The sequence below is a fragment of the Lissotriton helveticus genome, chromosome 3_1 (assembly GCF_964261635.1).
Source record: "Lissotriton helveticus chromosome 3_1, aLisHel1.1, whole genome shotgun sequence".
Lineage (NCBI taxonomy): Eukaryota > Metazoa > Chordata > Amphibia > Caudata > Salamandridae > Lissotriton > Lissotriton helveticus.
In genome coordinates this window covers 1,055,270,898-1,055,291,443 of record NC_136061.1, presented here as the reverse complement: position 1 = coordinate 1,055,291,443, position 20,546 = coordinate 1,055,270,898, and the positions used below count along the sequence as shown (strand labels likewise).

At 43.3% G+C, this 20,546-nt stretch overlaps 1 protein-coding gene across 1 annotated transcript in view; it reads right to left on the bottom strand.

The window, feature by feature from the left end:
- STK39 (serine/threonine kinase 39) overlaps positions 1–6,747 on the bottom strand; it is a 1,578,058-nt gene extending 1,571,311 nt beyond the window's left edge. The window contains exon 1 of the mRNA XM_078681624.1: positions 6,475–6,747. Coding sequence (XP_078537750.1) covers positions 6,475–6,613 — 139 coding nt within the window. The 5' untranslated portion in view covers positions 6,614–6,747. The remainder of the gene's footprint in view (positions 1–6,474) is intronic.
- Positions 6,748–20,546: the final 13,799 nt, after the last annotated feature.

Below are 20,546 nucleotides of genomic sequence, written 5' to 3'. Positions count from 1 at the left end.
ATATATTTACGTATGAGTAAGTGATATTTCTATAGTGTGACCGCAGCCAAGAGGTAGGGAGCACTGTAAAAGGTGAAACTTCAACATAAGGTCAACAAGTGGTGATGAGAGGTAGCTGGTTTGCAGACTGTAAATGTATTGTGATGTCGTTTTCTTGAAAAAAAGATGCATCTTCAACACTTTCCTAAAGTGGCACAGCGTTGGACACACCTAATGGACACAGGGATGTTGATCCCTAATTTGGTTGCGTAAATGGAAAAGGCATAGCATTCCAATCTTCCTTCGAGTTTGTCAAGTATATTTCTATTCAATCCTCTGCTACAACATAGCTAACCTTAGGACGGATCTCAGCTGGGAACCGCTCTATATAAAATTCCATGCTTGTCCAGAGGGAATTTTTTTCCCAAAAGTGCTTCCCCCACCATGCTTTTTAAATTAAATGAAAAAGTTTACATTCTATGGAAGGTAAAAAACAAAGCATCCTTTACATTGAATTATAATTTTTTTAGAATATGGTAAACAACAAGAAGTATTTGTGGCCATTCAACAAAGGGTACACAACAGAACATGATATAGATCCTGAAGAACATTCCAGGATAGCTGACACATTTATTTCAATCTACCTCCTTTCACTATCTTCCTTTGACCATTCGAATTGGATATGGCCCAATTTCAAATTGAAATAAAAATGTGAAACCTACCTATAAGTCATCATAACCAAATAAGGCTCGGTTTCAGTAATGTATATGTTGCAGAAATTGCAGGCTTCTCCAAACCTTTGTTTTTACAGACTCTAGTATATCTTTCTATACACATTGAGACTTTATAGCCTTCCTAAATCCTTAAATCCTTTAAATATTGAAAAGTACAGCAGAATTATAAATGTTGACTAGGAAACCAGGGATTAGAATGGCTTAAGAGGCCATATATTTAATTAACTTGTGCCTAAAGTCCCCTCTTCTCGCTCCCTCATGGCCCATCTCAGACCTTTCATTCTTTACTCATGAACCCGATTTAATATCTTACAGCTTTAAGTGAGGCGCATTACCACAGGGGACGGAATGAAAACCAAATAACATATTTCAACCACTTGTACCCGTCCCAACATTTGTTTTGGAAAAAATCCACTACCTGAAGGAAGACTAACAGAGTTTCACCTTCATAGACCCTCCTCAGAGACTCAATGTCCCATTTCCCAGTGTTCTCAAAAATTGAGGAAGGCCTACTGCCACACATTTCCCATTTGTAGTAGCATTTTTAATATGTGTATCCTGTGAGAGGTTACATATAACTTTATTTCGAGGCATATCAATTATTTGACAACTTCAAATGGAATATTACCTAAACATCAGGAAAATATGGGCCTTGGGCATGAAAAATACCATCACCTTACGTTTTATTCATATTTCGTACCCTGTGGTTAGTGATACTTAACATTATAATGCATTCAGTGGACATAGAAGACCACACATCTAGAATGGCTAAGTCATCAGCATATAAAAGCACTTACAGTTTAGCCAAACCAGTTCCTGAAGGGAATAAACCCTACTTCCATTGCAGCATTTAAATGAATGTAATATCATCTGAGGCATGTTGACTATAAGATCACCATTTCCTCAGGGCAAATGCCAATCTCTACATGCATTCATACGTTGCCCTGTGTTTTAATTTTTAAGGTCAATATTCACAAAGCTTCAGCAATCAGTTTTTGGTGTCCAGAATTAGCGGTTTTCCTCAAGAATAATAAATTAAAATGTAGAATGAGTGTCCAATGACTCTTATGTTATGAGATTATTTCATAGCACTTTTTTGTAACTATAGCAAATAAATACATTAAAAATAAAGCAGCACACATATGCCCCCCCACTCAAAGCACACTCATCCAGTTATTTTGGACTTCTCTTCTCATGAATTAACATTGTGTCTGTTTTAATATTCTTTTAATCTCCAAGAATCACTTCATAAATTATCCAAAACTTGTCTAGATGCAACTGGTGGAGCTGGTATTAGATTCTCCTCAAAAGTCACAAGTAAACAAGTGTGCCTCTTTGCGATATTTGCTTTGGAATGTAATGAGGTCGTAAATGATTGTTGTACATACACTGCATTAACAACAATAGACTTGCTCATATTCAATATATTTGCCCAATTAACGTAAAAGCTGCTCTTTCTCAAAGATGTACTGCCATCCAGTTAAAGGTGAGTCTGATCTTAAGTTGTTTTTTTTAAGGACAATGCAGACATGCCTACTTTCGAGCCACATATATATTTGCCCCCCACGTAAAAAAAAGTTACTTTTGTTAAGGTACTTAAATAGGCACTAAAGACTACAAGAGAGGAGACAAAACCTTTTCTGCATTATTGAATGACAAAAAACAAAAAATACTTTTTGGGTGTGCAGAGAATTCATGGTGTGTCCATGGATGTCATTTAGGGGGTGCCATGGGTCGACCCCTAGCTTGCCCTTTGCCACCCCTGGCACTGCCTTTTCGAACCTTGGCCTCAGAGGTGGCACAATCAGTGCCAAGAACACAGGGGTGTCTTGCATTATCAGAGTCAGGTTCTAACATCGTTTTCTTCTCATTGTTATCTATTTAATAGTTAATAATAGTTTATTATTCACTATTAGTGTAATAATAAGTGGAGCAGAAATGTATTGACCTTCACTAGCATCTTAAATAAGAAAAATAAAATAGTTTTAATGTATGTTGTGTGCGTGCATGTGGGTGAGAGTGAGTTTGAATATTTTTGTATATGGGATGGTGCATGTGTGTGTGTCTGTCAAAAGGAGTGAGTAAGTATAAGTGAGTCAGAGTAAGGGTGAGTCAGAGAGTGCAAACTAGTCAATCAGGGTGACAGTGAGTGCACGAGAGTAGGTGAAAATGAATGAGTGCAAGTCAGTGCTAATGCTAGAATGAGTGTGAATTAGTGAATGGAAGTGAGCAAGTGTTGTTGTGCTTGCAGATCAGCTGTTGGACCTGGCATGCTTCCTGACTTATAGAGGTACTCTTTGACATAATGTTGCAATGGAATACTGGAGGTAATGCATATGGTATACCCTCGGCAAAATGCTACTGCTGGCACTCTGTGGGTAAATGTTGGCTTGGAGCACCCATGAAAAAAATGACAGTGCTAGGCTCCTGGAAGAAATTATTGGCATAATTGGCACATGCAACAAATTGCTTGGGATGGCACAATGGAGGAAATTCTTGGCATATGGGAAGACAACAGTGGCAAGGTCATTGGACCAGCCATAACAAAATGTTGTCCTTGACATATTAGACATAACCTTTAACATAAGGGACCTCCATAGTGCAAGAGAAGCAGTATTAGGACAAGTCAAGCACTGGCATTTTGTGTGTAATGCTTGGGCAAAAGTGACCACCTTGGAAAAATGCTGGTCCTAGCAATGGAAGTATTTTTTGACATAAGGGGGCATCCATAGGACATTATTAAAACATAATTGGGTGAACTCATGTGGACTGTCAAATGTCAGTAGCTTGGCACACCATGAAAAGACTTGAATATTTAGTGAGTGCTTTTGAGAGCCTATGGCTTTTTAACAAATTTATGTGAAAATTGTGCATTAATATGCACTAGTAAAGTCCATGTTTTTCAAACATTTCACAGGGAAAAGAAAACCCCAGTCTTTGTTCTCCCATAGAAGAATATATACCATTAATTATGTAAATATGTAACTTCAGCAATGTTAATTATTGTTATGTCATCAGGATTAATGTCATGTGACATCACTTCTTGGGATGATGCAGGGTTCAAGGTCATTAGATGTCACTTCTTGTGAAATCATCAAGGTCACAGGCTATATGATGTCACTTCTGCATTTGGCATTTTGATGAATCAACGTCCATGTGTGTGTCCCCATTCAACCCTCTGAGATGGCGTCACACGATCATTTAAGGGAGGATCGTGCCACATAATACAATCCAAGCAATGATGGAATTCAGATTTGTAGGAATCAATGTAAGGTCATTCATTTATTTATTTATGTTCTATAATGTGCTATATGTTTTCTTTCAGTCACTTCAGAGAGATGATTTTCCCTCCCTCGGCTCATATGACAACATTGTCAACAAGGAAGGTGAAAAACAAAACCACACAAAATGTAACCACTAAACGTGTAATACTGCGACGGAATGCATGCCACTGCTGTCATAAGAGTACGGTCACATTCAGCCAAAGAATTAATATCATTTTTATATTACATATTTTGGAATAAAAGATAGGTTTAATAAGAGGAGAAGTTTTCTTGATATAAATAGGAAATATAAGAAAGAGCAAAAAAAATTGATGCGTGTTTATTAAATAAGAGAAAGATGCAATTAACAATATAAGTGGATGCACCAAGTGTAATAAAGCTGATCTATATGCATTTTTTATACTATACTTTTTTATGTGCATCAGTTATACACAAATGTGTTTACCCTTTAGACTGCCCTTATGAATATAAGCCTTAAAAGGTGTCGCTAGGCAGCCCTTGTGCCATAGGTATGTTACGCGTTCATAAAGGATCCCAGTTGGTGGCCATGTTTTTATAGGGTAAATTTTCTCCTTGGGTGCTGGGGGTGCGGAAGAGAAATTTGGCAGTGCCCAATCAGAACACCTTATTAATAAGCAAATAAAGTCACTAGTGATGCCATACATTCATAGGTTGGGACTGTGAGGGATTCCCTAACCCCTCTAAGATCTCTCCAGGATATAGCTCCTAGGGGGCCATTACTGCTCTCAGCTCCTCACTAGTCATGCCAACAATCTCAAGACACTTTCTCCTGTTGGGGTAAATAAGGATGTGAGAGAGAATGCGTATGGAGCAGCCCAGCTCCTAACAACCAACAAACACAAAATGTCAGATTGGAAAGGGTGGACTAGGATTGTTCCTAGTAACTCTCCATCAACCCCAACTTTTTGGTTCAATTTCACTCAGCTGATTCATTTCACAATGCTTCACTCTCACAAAGGATCATTGTGAAATGAGTAATTTCTGTGGTTGTGCCCCAGTAAGGATCAAGGCACTGTTTGGATTTTGTCTTGGCCTACAAAAAAATCCAAACAGCATCTGGCTCTATGTTGGAGCGCAGACAAACAGTGTTGCACCCAAGCAAGAGATCACGCACAGTTTGGATTTATTCTGAGATCACAGAGCAAACCCAAACACCGTTTGGCTCCATGTCGGCTGTACCCGAAGAAGAAGCCGCCGCACACAGTTTTGATTTTTTCTTACCCTAAAAAAATTAACATCTAGCTAGCATCTGTCTCCTTGCCGTCTGTGGTGATGAGATATATGTATGTTAATTTAAATATATATATATATATATGTATATATATATATATATATATATATACACACACACACACACATACAATATGCATACATTTTTGATAGACAATCACTTAATGTAGTGTTTTGTTTCAAAAATGGAATGGCTAAGAAATGGATGGAGGGAGGAGAAGTAAGTGACTTATTATTTTTTAGACTGAGAGTGGTAGGTTTTAGAAATGTACTAAAGTGCATTCTGGGTACCACGAGGGAAGCAAAGATGCAGATCTGGCTTATGTCACACACATAAAAATTGGAAGCAGAACCCAAACACAGCACTAAAAACACCAATGACAGTAGCTAGTAGAAAGCAAGTTCACATCCGTCTCGCTACTCAAAACAAGTGTCACATGAAAATCCTTAACAAAAACCGGCTTCCGACGTGTACCTTCTTTATTTTTAAAAAAAAACCGTAACCTTCTTGTACTGAAACGTGTAGATATAAACACAACTATAAGTTGGGGGATTAGTGCTAAAAAAATCGTGATATTTTTACATAAACCTTTCATTAAAAGAAAACATGTTCTGGCTTAATGCACCGCGTTTTTGTTTGTCATATGAGTTGGCTACCAGAACTTTAAAGCAGTCAGCAAACGTCCTCTTGAGAACGGGGTACCTTCGTTGCGTCAGCAGAAATGTGCACTGGCAGCGCGACGCCCCAAAATGGGCTGCTGGCAATGATGAGTACACCTGAGCCAGAGAGGACTTCAAAGTGATGCGTCAGCCCGGCCCCTGCTGCTGCGCGTGCAGCATCATTCCCCCCAGCTGCCCCCGCGAGCCAATGAAGAGACCGAAAGTACCAGCAAACCGCAGCCCGTGGGTGACATTCAGCAGCAGGGCTGAGTGACAAGCGTCAGAGAAGCAGGCAACGCGCCTACACAAGCAAACAGATGCCCCCGGGCACAGGGCATCACTTGCTCCACGGGGTATGCACGGGAGCCAGGGCTTGGGCTCCGGGGAGGGGCCGGCGATGCTCCCAGCCCTCTGCTGATGAAGCAGGAACCTGACCGCGGCAGAGGGGAGCCATCTGCTCCTCCGCCTGCGCGTGCATCTGCAGTGCCTCACCCTTCGGGCTGCGGGGGTGCAGGTAGGCCCCACGCCTCTGCAGGTGGCAGCGCCCCTAGTGCACCAGGACTCACCGATCATCTCCTGCAGCTCGTAGTCATCCCTGCAGATGGGCCACCCGGCGGCGGCAGGGGCGGCTGTCACCGCCGGGGACTGCGGCTGGGGCGAGGGCGGCGGCTGGGGCGGCGGGGACTCGCTGCTGGGCTCCGCCATGTCGATGCTGCTGCCGCACCGCGCGACCTTCCTGAAACTTCACTTCAGCGGCACCTTTCACCTCGCGCGGAGGATATTTGGTATCCCAGGGAAAACGTGTATCCCCGGCTCTACGGCTCTCTTCGGGGCCCTTCCCTATTGGTCGGCTCTGACGGCCCCGCCGAAGGCCCGCCCACCCGAGGAGAGGCCAACGCAGCCCTGCCTCGCCCCGGGCAGACAGAAGCAGCGGCGGCCGAGATGAGCCGGTCTGTCGGTGCCCCCGTCACTGTCTGCATCGGTACACCGAGCCAGGGTGTCACCGTTACAGTGCAAGACGGGTTGGGTTTGTTTACCTTATCATCAGCACGACTGTCATATGACAGAGCCTCACCGTGTAAAACAAATAGAGACAATACACGGGGATCTGGAGTGTGAAAGAAAAATAAAGAAATGCAAACAGATAAACACGAAGTGAAGAGGATGAAAGGGAAGGAAACAGTGATAGGAAGGAAATAATGGAGATAAGAGAGCGAACCGAGTTTTGGGTGTGAAAATGAGAAAGAGAATGAGAGCGAAAGCATGGGAGGAAAACGGAGAAAGGAAACATATTAGGGTTAAAGTTATAAAACACCATCAATCTTCCCTAAGGCACTTGAAAGTTATACCATGGACAGCAACAGCAGAGGCTTCCCTTATTTGTATAAGGGCACATATATGCAACCTGGCACGAAGTTGATTGACACCTAAGTTAGAGCAGTATCTAACTTGGGTGGAAAAACCAAACCACAGATTCTACCTCACGAGGTTTAGGCTAAGTTCATTGGTTGTTTTCCTTAACTCTGGCTCTTGGTTTCAATCTCTTCCGGGCTGCCCATTCAATAACTTCTCAACACAAACAGCAGCGCATTTCGTACTTTTTTTGCACCTTAAAAAGTAGCTTGATAAAACGCTTCTTACAATCACTTTTAAGGCACAAGCAGTTTACCTCGCACCAAGAGGGGCTGATCTATTTAAAATGTTTAAACACTCCTTATATTTGTTACTCTGTCCTCGACTATATTCTGTCTGCAATGAAACTGAAAGGGAGGTATGCTTCATAAGGATACTTATTTTAGCCCTGATGAGATTGTAATTAGTTTTAAATGAGTGCTAGTCATCAGGGGTTCTAATACAGTAATTTATACAATTGACTACATGTATACATACATTATATTTAATGATGTTTTAAATCAGTTTTTATTGATGTGTGAAGTTTTCTGAAAAATTATATGATGTATAATGTATTTTAATGTTGTGTTTTTATGGTCATTGCTTTGACCGAATAAAGCCTATTGAACTGAGGGCCTCCTAAAGATGTGGAGCCAAGAAATTATCAGGGAACGCCTGAGCCGATGACCGGGTCTGGCTTAACACGAGACACCATGCACAAGCCCAGCTATTATGAAATCCAATAAGCATATGATAACATCACAAAATTCAAAAAAGTGTATTTCTTCAACATGCTGAAGTGTACATCAGATTATCTAGCTGCATTGTGGGCTATTTATTAAAATTGATACTTTTTAAACATCTACTTTGAAATATGTCTCTGCCCCCTCCCAAACTCCCGACTGTAGTGATGCCAATGGCATTAGCACACTGAGAAGAAAGTCATGTGTGCCACATATGGGGCCTAGATTATTGTTATAAATGGGGCATCAATATATTCTATCAAAACAAACACAAAAGGTTTTATACAGCAAACTCACATAATTGAAGGTGCATTCATATGTGACAATGAAGCAGAAGGGGGGCTGGTAACATAAAATGTTTGGCTAGGATCACACAATGTTGTCAAGCAGGGATGTCTAGATTGATCCCATGTTATCTGGTTTCATATTTTGCAATTCTGGCATGAAATTGGGTCACTAGTTGGCAGAGGTTTGCACCCTGTACAAGCAGAGACCAAAATACTAGCGAGGGTAAGTCGGATACACAACCTAAGTTAGCCTGAGCTCACCCTCTAGTAGCATGGCCCAAAGCAGTCAGGCTTAACTTAAGAGGCAATGTGTAAAGTATTTGTGCAACACAAAACACAGTAACACAATGAGAACACCACAAAAAGACTGCACACCAGTTTAGAGAAAAACAGTATTATATTTTGAAAATAAACAAGTCCAAACAACAAAAAGCTATCGTATAAAAGCACAAATCACCAACTGTGGTTATCTGGTCGCTCTGGACGTGGATAAAGTAACTAGTTCTGGCCGGCCGAGATGGAGCGTCGGCCAGCCACAGGGACCCACGTGGGCCCCCTGAACACAGGACCTTAAAATCTGGTGCACGGTCTAGGCTTTGCATCGTCCAGTGCTGGTTCCAAGAAGCTGTGAGGTGAGGCTTTGCGGGGCTTGGCATTACTTGCGTTGATCCCGGGGAGCTGCGCGGTGAGGCTTTGTGGGGGTTTTCATCGCTTTGTGTCTATCTCGGGGCAGCAAGGCTTTGCAGGGCTTGGCATCACTGTGCGTCAGTTCCGATGGATTGGCAGATGTGAGGCGAGGCTTTGCGGGGCTTCACCCCACGTTGATTCTGGTGAGGCTGGCAGTTGTGCGAGGAGGCTTTGCGATGCTTCACGTTGGTTCCTATGGGGGCCTTCCATATGATACTGTGGGGTAATCCTAATAATTCCACAAACATATTTATCTGATTTAGTATGCGCCAATTTTTTAAAAGAATTTTCACCAATTCATTTTGTTCCTCATTATATTCTACTATACAAAAAAGGGGGGGACCAAGGAGCTTTTACAAGGTCCAGTGTCCACACTCCTTATATCTACATTAATATCAAAAAGGACACTGTTCCTATTGCAAGGTGCAAAAAGTCACCCATGCATTGGGGTGCAAAAAGTCACCTGTGTGTTCAAAGCAGAATAAAGAAATGAAACAGAAATCCTAGGTGAAGGGACCCACAAGTGAAAGGGAAGCCCACTTTATGTCTTCAGTTGCCCTCACACACCCCGAAGGATGTCATGCTTCATCATCGGACAGTTGCTCCTCGTAGGGCCGGCGCTGCAATTCCCTACAGGTCCCCCGAAGGGTCTCTTCATCGGAGATCGTTTATAGTACTACCGGATGGTGCATGTGGGTGTGTGGGGTGAAGGGTACATTGAGGGTGATGAAACGTGCATGCAAGTGTGATGAGAAATTCATAAAGGGTAAACATGCAGCAAATGTCTGAACCGTGTACCTTAAGCAGACTCATCTGCTAAATAAAATCTAGGCCCAATGGCATACTATGCCCGGGTATAGAAAGACATAGGTCAACATGTTTCGCGCCTGCGTCACCTTAAGGGTCGTTGGTGCTTCTTCAGGACCAGAACTGTAACATGTAAGGTGCACGTGAAAACAAATTAAAATACCCTCTGAATCGATCAGGGCGGGCAGTAACCTGTATGCCCAAAATCTGGCTACAGCTGCATGATGTAACTGCTCCTGGTCAATACCTAGGAAAGAAAAACAAAACAAAATAGAACACAAATTTAAGCATCAGGAACACCTTGATGCCACATAATGTGCCAACGCTGTGTGCACATCCAGTACATAAAAACATAAAAGCAAACAGGCGCATGAGACATAGGTCCCTACCAGGTAATCAGAGATGACCTGGCCCAGTGCAATATAATGGATGGTATGAATAGGGGACCCCACAAGAGCATGAACAATGAGAACTAATCCTAGCATGCAGGTTACTAAAAAAAGGGGTAGAGTGCAATAAGAGATTTTGAACTTTTTTTACATTTCTAAATAAGATATTTATTTGTATGGCACAATGGAATGTTGGTAAATAATCAGGTTGTTTATAAAGGGAATTTGTGTCCAGTGAATCAGAAATATTGCAATGTCATTGGTAGACTTTTATACCTCTTATCATTTCCAAATAGTCCTTTTCTCTAAAAGCTCTCTATCAAATATAAATAAAAAGGGTAAAGTCAGTAATGTGCAAAACATAAGTATAGAACTATTTCTGGAATAAAAAAATATCGCCTGAATCTCTCACCCCTGTGTGACAATGAAAACACTTGATCACCTACAAATTGTGGGTTACTTTGGGATGTTTTTCCAAGGGACGTGGTGTATGCCTATTTTGCCACTTATATCACCTCATTTCTTCAGGTCTGACTATGGTGACTGGTTTCTTGGATACATGATTCATTGCACCAGATTCATTTAGTCAGGAGAGCTCCATTGTTGGACGCCCATACTTTTCAGTTTGCTTCTCATTCATATGACACAATCACAGTTTTTTTTTTGTTTAAAAAAAAAAATTGTGTATTAGTTTCCAAATATACATATCGCATATAAATTCAACATCTCAGGTAATATAAGAACAGTGGAAACAAACATCCTTTGTCTATCCATTTTCTGCCTATTTACCCCCATTACAGTCAATGGTTTTATTACAGAGAAACTTTGTTATGGAAAAAGAGAATCGAACAAACACAGATACAGTACTATTCATCATTGCATTCTGATATCATTTCTTGTTCTTGAGATCGTAAATATTGCACAAGTGGCTCCCAAATGTCCTTGGGCCTAGAAGGGGCTGGCAATTCTTCTGCTTACAATTTTAAGTTCTCCCTGCAGTATACTAGATCCTTTATCCAGTGTTCTGGAAGTGGGGGGCTGCACTCTCCCATCTCATCGCTACCCTCCTCCCTGCTAGCAGTAAAGCACCTTTCAGGAATGCATACCTTTGGGGTGCATTGCAGATCAATAGTGGTCATATCTTGCAGTCTTTGTATCACCTCTGCCCAAAACCCAGCCACCTGGCTACACGCCCTTGCCTGGTGCCAGAAATCGGCCTCCTGTACCCCGCATCTTTTACATGCATCATTGTCCCAAAGGCCGTATTTATGCAATTTGAGTGGTGTGTGATACATTTGGTGTAAACATTTTAAATGAATAATGCGCAGATTGCCATTAGATGTAGATGTACATGTTAATTGACAGCAGTATTCCCACTCCTTCTGGATGAGCTGGGGATGGAGCATAGAATTCCAGCGAGCAAGGCTCCTGTCAATGATAGTGGCTTTCTCGTCTCTAGCTGCCTTGTACAGCTTGGAGATCATTTTATAACTTGAGGAGCCCATGAGAAGGGTTTGGAAGGTGTGCAATGTTGGCGGTTCATCCGGAAATGTGTGATGGTTCGCTTTCCTCGCCCTCCTAAGTCTATAACATTGAAACAAGAATAGCGGGGACTTGTTATGTATGTATTATAGCTCCACTTCCGTTATAAAACTGCCCGGTGGGTAGAGATCCTGCATTGTATCCAGGCCTGTCGACTTCAGTGTGTGTATGGCTCCTGTCTCCTGCATGACCGACAGCACTGCGTGGTGAGCTAATGGGAGCATAGGAGCATATAGTGGGAGCTTTGTTGCCGACTGGCCCAGTGCCTGCCAGGCAGCAATGGTGGTATCTATTGTATTGATTTCCTGTTTGGGGGTGCCTCTGCACACATATGACTGCATACATCCCAGTGGCAGTGGGTGCGCATCGCTGTCTTCAACTGCTACATGGGGAAGGAATCCGTGAAGTTGATACCAATAATGTGCATATTGTGCCTGTGCACATAAGTAGTACAAATACATATCTGGGACTTTGAAACCACCTTTACTTTAATCCAGGGTGAGTGTATCCAAGCCCACACAGGGCTGCTTGCCTCCCCATACCAGCTTCACCAGCTGCAAGCGTATAGTTAAAAAAAATTGTTGAGTTAGTTTTATACGTATGTTACTAAATAGGTACAGGAATCTGGGCAGCACTATCATCTTGATAAGGGCTATGCAATCAGCCAACGATAGCAGCAACCTGATCCCTCTTTCCACTTGTTTTTCCAACACCGTGCATTCCACGCCGTAGTATTCCCTAATGACTATTTCTGGATCGCGGTGGACCCACACACCCAAGTATTTAACAGGATCGGACGACCATGTAAGAGGGAATTCCAGAGCATGTGGGACAGTGACTGTGGTTAGAGGCATTATCACTGATTCAGACCAGGTGATGTTACCCAAACCTAATGTACTCACACAGAATTAGTGCAGGGTATGTTTGCGGTTCACGGACAAAGAGCACCATGTTGTCAGCTTTAAGTGATATGCTTACAGGATGATGTGCAAAGCGCAGGGCTTTGTGTCGTTGTCTGATCACACAAGCCAGGGGCTCCAGCACAAGAGAGAAAAGCAGTGGTGAAAGGGGGCACCCCTGCCTTGTGCCTCTACTTATCCCAATGGGTTCTGATGTGAGACCGTCCACCCGGACCCGCGCTGTGAGGTTAGTGTAGAGCAGCCGCACTCATCTGCTGTAGAAGCGCTGCAGTATACAAAATATGTAACACCATTCAATAGAGTCGAAAGCTTTGGCTGCATCCAGCATCACTGCTGCAACACGAAGCTCAGAGTCAATTATATGGAACATTGTGAATATTGTTTGAAGGTTGTGTGACGTGGACCTGTCCGGAATAAATCCAGATTGATCAGGTAGAATTAGCAGCAGGATGAGTGGTTGCAGTCTGGTGGTGAAAAGTTTTGCTAGGATTTTCACATCGATATTAATAAGTGACAGTGGACGGTACGATTCACAGTTATAGGGAGGTTTATCTTTTTTTAACAGGGTGATTATCAGGGCCCCGCTAAGTGATTGTGGCAGAATTCCCTTTTCGTACGCTTCCTCGTACATATCCATTATATAAGGTGTGAGTTCCTCTGCAAACTCCTTATAGGATTAACAGGTAAGGCCGTCCGGCCCAGTGCTTTCTTATTAAGTAGCGAACGGATTGCCTCGAGAAAATCACTGGCTTCAATCGGTTGACATAAATATTCGCTCTGTCCAGCTGATAGCCCAGCGATTGTGATATCTACCAGATAATTGTCCAACTCCTTAGAATCCACTTCTCCTTGCGAGGTGTACAACTATGCATAGCAGTTGCGAAATTGCTCCACGATCACTTGCGTGGAATAGTGTCCCCCCTGCGTGATCTGTGATTTTGGTTATGACTTGACAGTCTGTTCTAAGTTTGATATTGGAAGCTAAATTGCGTCCAGGTTTACCTCCCTCACCATATGCCTGGGCCACATGTCTTTTAGAGAGGTAACCTACCTCATTAGCCGCCAGTTCGTTATATTCTAGAATGGGATCCTTAATTTGAGCAAGTGTATGCATGCACAGGAGGGCTTCATACAGGCGTTCAAGCTGCCCAAGTTTGCTTTCTACTTTGAGGAGTAGGCCCCGGATATCTCGGCGTATACCTGCAGTTGTGCTGATGCATGTGCCTCTTATAGTGACCTTAAAGGCATCCCAGAGGGTTGCAGCACTTCCCACCGACCCCTTGTTTAATTCAAAATATTGATTTATAGCCTCTCTTGTCGTCTCAGTGTATAAAGGTTCTAGTAGCGCCTCTGATCTGAAGCACCACGTACAAGGGGACTTGAACTGGATCATGGTCCGACAGCGTTCTTGGCAGAGTTTCATTTTTGGAAACCCATTTATTGGCATTCTCACCTAGCAGCCAGTAATCTAATCTTGACCAGCAGCCATGAGCAACGGAGGCATGCATGCCCTCCATCTTGTCAAAGTTGCGGAGTCTCCATGTGTCTACCAATCCTAGTTTAGCCATCACACTGTTTATGATCGGAGCTGCCCTAGGTGCCTGCCCTCCTTGCCCGCTTGATTTATCTTTACTTGGGTCTAGATGTGTATTTAGGTCGCCACCCCAGATAATTTCTGCTGCTGGCCATTTGTGCAATAAATTAAATATACCTTAAAAAAACAGGTTCATCAGTGTTAGGGCCATATACATTGACTATGGTTAATAATGATCCAGCAAGCTTACCATGCATTATGGTGTAATGTCTAAGTATGGGCGAAATTTGCGAATTCGCGTTCCGCGAACTCGCACGAAATCGACCTCGCAATCCGCAAAATCCATGAATTTGTGGATTTGTTTTTGTGTGTTCCCGGGTGTTTTTGCGTCTTCGCAGGCCGCTTGCAGCGCAACAACCGCGAAGTTACCCATGCGGTCGTACATGGGCGTGGCCATCTTGTGCGCGTTGCGTATTTCCGTTTCCGGGCGCTATTGGCAATCTCGCGCTGTGTGCAGCACGCTATTACAAGTTTGCGTGTGTTTTTGCGTGCTCGCGTGGGAAATATCACGCAAACTTACCCACGCGGTCCTCAACAGGCCCGGCCATCTTGTTTTTCATTCATTGCTATGGTTCTGGGCATGCTTTCTCTATCCAGCTTCAATCTTTTCCATCCTTTGCTTGTTTGAAGTTTTTTTAAATCTATTTTACTTATTATCTATCCCTCTATTTTTCTAGCTCTATATTTTGTGTTTTCTTCTACTTTTGGTTAATTTAAAACTACTTTTTTAAACTCTTTTCTTTTCTTTACTTTTTCCCTATTCTCTTTCCTATTTATTATTTACCTTCCTGTCCAGACCATGGCAAAGGGAGCCGGGAAGCAGCCTGACAAGGGGAAGGGTCCCGCACCCCGTTCCCGGCTCCCATGCGGGCGATTGAGGGGGGAGCAAGTCACAGCCCGGGAGATCTTCAGCGCGGAGGAGGTGGCCGCACTGGTTTATTATGTGCAGCGCCGCCTCCCCAAGACCATCGCGGCAGGATCGCTAGCAGGTACGGGCTCCGGGAGCGTCGGAAGCTGTGGGAGAAGGTGTGCCGGGCCATGTATAAATACTCTTGGGTCCGGCGCACCTACAGCCAGGCCACGCACCGGTGGTCCGACCTCCTGGACCGTGAACACGACCTGCTCGACCTGCTAGGCGTCGACATCCCCGGGCTTGGTGAGTAGTAGTAGCTATTTAATCACTACTCTGTTTTCTCCTGCTCTATGTGTTATCATATTGCAAATTTTTGTTTTTTCCGAAGAGCAATAATGCTGCCGATTACATTGTAGGTAAATGATGTTTCAAAATCTTCTGTGATTGCATTTCAGGTGCACTGCTCTCCTGCTCAGTGGTGGTGCTACTATGCCTATTTGTTTTCGATTTTGTGCTCATTTCATTGGCCTGAGTAATTATGTATGAGTGTACTTTACAGAACTGCGTAATGCTAGACACTAAGGGGCAGATTTACAATTACTGGTGCATCCCTGCAAATTAGCAGGGATGCGCCAGTAATTGTGCGCACGCCTCCATCACCCATGGTGCGCCGCATTTACAATGTGGCGCACCATGGGGCAAAAACGACACAGAAGCGTCACACATCTGTGCCCTAAAGGCGGTGCATTGCTGGAGTTGCGTCGCAACCACGATGCAGCTCCTGCAATGCTCTGGGGTGCCCTATCTCCCCAATGCTGCGTCAAGCCGTACGTCTGCTTCAAGCAGTCGCAGGGTTTTGAGTGACGCAGCATTAGCCTAAAAGTGATTGAGTGAAATCTTGTAGATTTCACTCAGCCACTTTTAGGATTCGTTCCTGCGTAGGAACGCCCTCCCTTGCGCCGGAGCGACCTGATGGCGCAGGGCTTTACAATGTGATGCATCTCCCAGATGCGTCACGTTGTTAATATACCCCATACCATGGCGCCTCTTTTGCGCTGCCGCTGTATCACAAAAATCACGCAACGACGGAGAAAAAGAGCCACAAGGGACTTGTAAATCTGCCCCTAGAGACTCAAGTCCAGTCCTTCCTTTGTACACCTGACACTAAGAAGAGATAGTGGTGGTGGATTGATAGTTTGAGTATTTTAATGACTGGTTATGTAGTAGGGAACTTACTTTTTAGTGTTCTCACTGGTCTGCAATCACGATGGACTTTGTCTGTCACTTCGCGTGCTGCGGAGTGCTGCCTGCCAGTCCTAGTCGAACCTTTTTGTAGTTGGTTTAGTGAGTTACATAACTTTCCAAGTCGACGGTCCGCGAATCCAGCAATACTAATATCCTAGTAGACCACATCAGATAGGTCAATAAATGTAGTGCAATTGTTGTCTATTTGCTATTTCCCCGAAATAATTTGTTATTGTTATTTTGAAATGTTTGATTTGGTTGACAACAATCATCCATGTTTGGGTCTTTCTTTCATGTTGTACATCAGCTCCCCCCAGGGGCAAGAGGACAGAGGAGGAGGTAGCGGCGCCGGCGGAGCAGGAACAGGAAGGCCAGGATCGGTCCGGCGAGGGCTCCTCTGCTGGCCCCAGTAAGTTTTCATGTTAATATTAATAATTATACTTTCCTATCTTTTAGAGTACCTATTTTTTACTAACGTTCCTCATTCGATTTTTCCTAAATCGTCTTTGATCTTCTAGACTGTTTCTAAATTCTTATCCATCCTCTACTATGACTCCCTGTGGTACTACTAGATTATTATTATTAGTCTGTCTGTGTAGCTAACTAAGCTTGCACAGTTGGCAAAAGGTGTTAAACGAAACTCCCATTCTATTCAGCAAGAGCTCTATGCACTGAGTGCAGTCCGCTGGGTTGTCCATAATGTCTTTTGAAGTCTTCTAAATGTTTATACTTTGACAATTCCCAACAATAAAATGTCAATGACCACCAAGAAAGAATAAGATACTAGTTTACTTTTTGATTGGATAGGAGGACAATCCATACTACTATTGTTGCAGGGACAATTCGGCACAAACAGAACTATGGACACTAAATAGTGCATTGTTTATCAATAATAATAGGTGCAGTTAGACTTTCCACATACCTCAGTCATAACAGAATTTGAACCCCCAATCACCTTACTGACTAGCTAGTGTGGCAGAGTCATTTAGCTCCCTAATTCATCAATGATTGATCCCCAATGATGATTATCCAACCCAGGACATAAGACTACAGAGTCAGAGTCCAGAACTGTCAGAGCCACAGACTCATGCTTGCAAATTGCAAACCCTTTCGCTCACTCACTCATGACCAAAAACAACAGAGTCTATATAAGTTTTAATGCTTTATTAAAAGTAAAAGCATTTATTAAAATCAAGTTCATCATACAACATAAACGGGGGATTGAAAATGGAAAAGTGCTTAGTGATTTCACACATTAATTGTGGGCGAGCCCTCACCTGGTTGGAACTTCAAATCTTCTTTGTGATGTTGAATCGTTGCTGACTCTGTCCTAGTGATGATGATCTGATCTTGCTCTTGTTCTTAGAAGGGAAGCTTCTGTCTGTTATGAGAGAAATGGTGCGTGTTAAAAAGCAAGCATTCATCAGTTGTTGCCCCAAAAAGTGTAGCAAGACAACACCCTTCCCTGAAAAAAGGACAATTTTTAGTTTTGACTAGACAGTCACAAATTATTAAATTTGTTTGTGTAGTCGTAGTGACATTTTTTCATTCCTAGACAAAACACTAGGGAGTGGTGTATATGGCATCTAAGAATCTGAAATGTATTTTCTAGGTGGAACATCGGCACAACCATCCACCGGTGCCGGGGCCAGCGTGGAGGTGGGCACTCCTGGGGCTGAGGCGGTGCAACAGCCAGCGGAAACTGCTGTGGGGGATGCCACGGTAGTGGCGGACAGTGGTAAGCTATTATATTCCTTACTTATTGAGATTGCAGACTGCAGAGTGTGCTCTCTGCATGGGTGTATATGTTGTATAGTACAAGTATACTATACTGTTAAGAAGACTTACACATTTAGAGCTAAGTTTTTATCAACCAGGTAGTAGCCTCCTCTAAATTGACTTCAACTCAGCTGTGAAAGTTTATTCGAGAATCCAAGTCAGATCAGAGATGAACTTGGTGGATGGGATGAACGAAAAGGAAAAGAAGGGTGTAAGAAAGTGTGGAAGGACGAGCGAGTTAAAAGTAACGATGACTGGCAAAGAATTATACATGTTTGATTGCTGTCCGAGGTGGCTGGGAATATTATGCATGGCCGGTTGTAGGATGAAGCAAGGATGGGTGGAAGGAGAAAGGGAAGAGGACTGCCTGGGTGGATGAAACAGAAACTGTATGTGTGCACAATATATCCTTTGGTTGAAATTCAAATGCAAGTCAAGCACGGATGCATGGCTTGCGGTTTCCAAAATAAAATGAAAATGTTGTTTTCCCGTGAGAAAAAGTAAGGTTTGTCCAGTTGAGACATTAAGAAGAATGATTGACATTTACTTTGAATGGATGAATGCCTGGATCATGGTACTATCTGGCTCATAGATAGCATATGTGTATGTAGAGAGAGTAGACGGTCACTGGATGAACTAAGTGTTACTTTGAAGAGCTTGTAACACCGCACCCACACGTCCGTTCCAGTGTAGGAAAGGCAAGGAAATAAGTTGTAATTTTTCCGAATACTACCATGAATAGTAGCAGTAGTTTGTATTGCAAGCACAGCATATATCCGGCGATTACGGGGGCCACTCACTTCCTCTGTTAATAATTTTAGTACAAGTCTGTCATTCATGTGTGGCCTATCAGTGTTCACTCAATAAAAAACAAAGCACCTAAAGTCATCCCATATGTAAGCAAATACATAGCCTGTGAAGGGATAGATAATCATATTATTTATCTTCATTTTCCTTTTCTAGTAGTCAATGGCACAGTAGGGTGAAAGTTAAATTAATTAAGCAGTAGCCCTTGTAACAGAGTATTCTCAGTGCCACCCGTAATAGAAAAGTAAGAGCTTCACCACCTGCATGTACTGGACTGGTACAGTAACGCAAGCCTGTGTCATCATGGCGTGCGTCTGTTTTTCTCGGGTGAAAGTTGACTGCGGTGGCATTATGCCGGCTTCCAGAAGTTTACATACCAATTTCGCTAAACAAGAGAGAAGAAGAATAAGACTGGTGTACTGTCATAGTTGACTCTAATGTAGTGAGTCCATAGTGCTCGTAGAATTGATTCCTGAAACTACCACTAATGTTAGAGCAAGGCTGAAGAAGTGGGAGGTTAGATAGATACAGGCCACAAATGTTATGTACTGTGCTTGCAAGTTGCTAGTTCTACTGTGACACAACTTTCTGCTGAATTATTTTGTGTTAATCTTAAAGAGCATTGGTTACAGACTATGTCTTTCTTTCTTCATATAGATGCTCCTTCAAAACTGTCACAGAAGGAGCGGGCTAGACGAGCCCGGCAACGGAAGCTGGAGGCGACTGTCGCCGAATATCGGCGGCTGGTGGCCCAGGAGGAGGAGGACACGCAGTCGACCTCTACAACATCCACAGCGACAGCTGCATCCTCCTCCATGCTCCCTGGGTCAGCCAGTCAGCGCAAGCCTCCAGCGGTATGGAGCCGTGGTACCGCAGCCACCCGCCACCGCCAAGCAGCCAAAAAAATCGGCTGCCCCCCACAGCACTTCAAAGGCACGCGTGCACCGCCTAACCCTCAGGGTGTCCTACCTTGAGCAGGAGCAGAAGAAAAGGGAAATCCTTCTCAAGAACCTCCGCAAGGAGCATGACCACCTGGCCAAAAAAGTACAGCACCGGCGGCATTAGAGGAGGAGAGACAGTCCCTTGCCCCTTTTTTAAAGACTTTTGGGGGGTGGGAATTGGGAGTTGGGTTTTTGGACTTTGGGGACTTTTTATTTCACAGACATTCTTTGGGGTTGGGGGGGTGGGTCGGGTCTTGCGGGATAGTTTATTTTTGTTAGGGATATAAATAATTATTACTTTCAACTTAAACATAGCATACGTGTTTTTACTGCAGTTGAGGCTGGGGGGGGGGTTTAACTGTAAGTTTGTTTTCCTGAAACTTAAGTGGCTTCTTGATTCAAATTGTGTAAGTAATTGCCCAAATGTTTACAAAACTAAGTGCCTCTCACAGAGTTAGTGAATTCAATTGTCCTAGGACTTTACTAGCACTACCGTCAGTCTCTCGTCTCTCCTACTACTCCATTATTCTTCCTCCCCCCAAACGCTTATCTTACCTGTAATTCGTGTTTGAAAATAGGGCTAGGCACAGGGCTGGCTGCATGGCAAATGGCGATTAAGGTTGGCAATCCTGGGCGGATGAAATGGCATCAT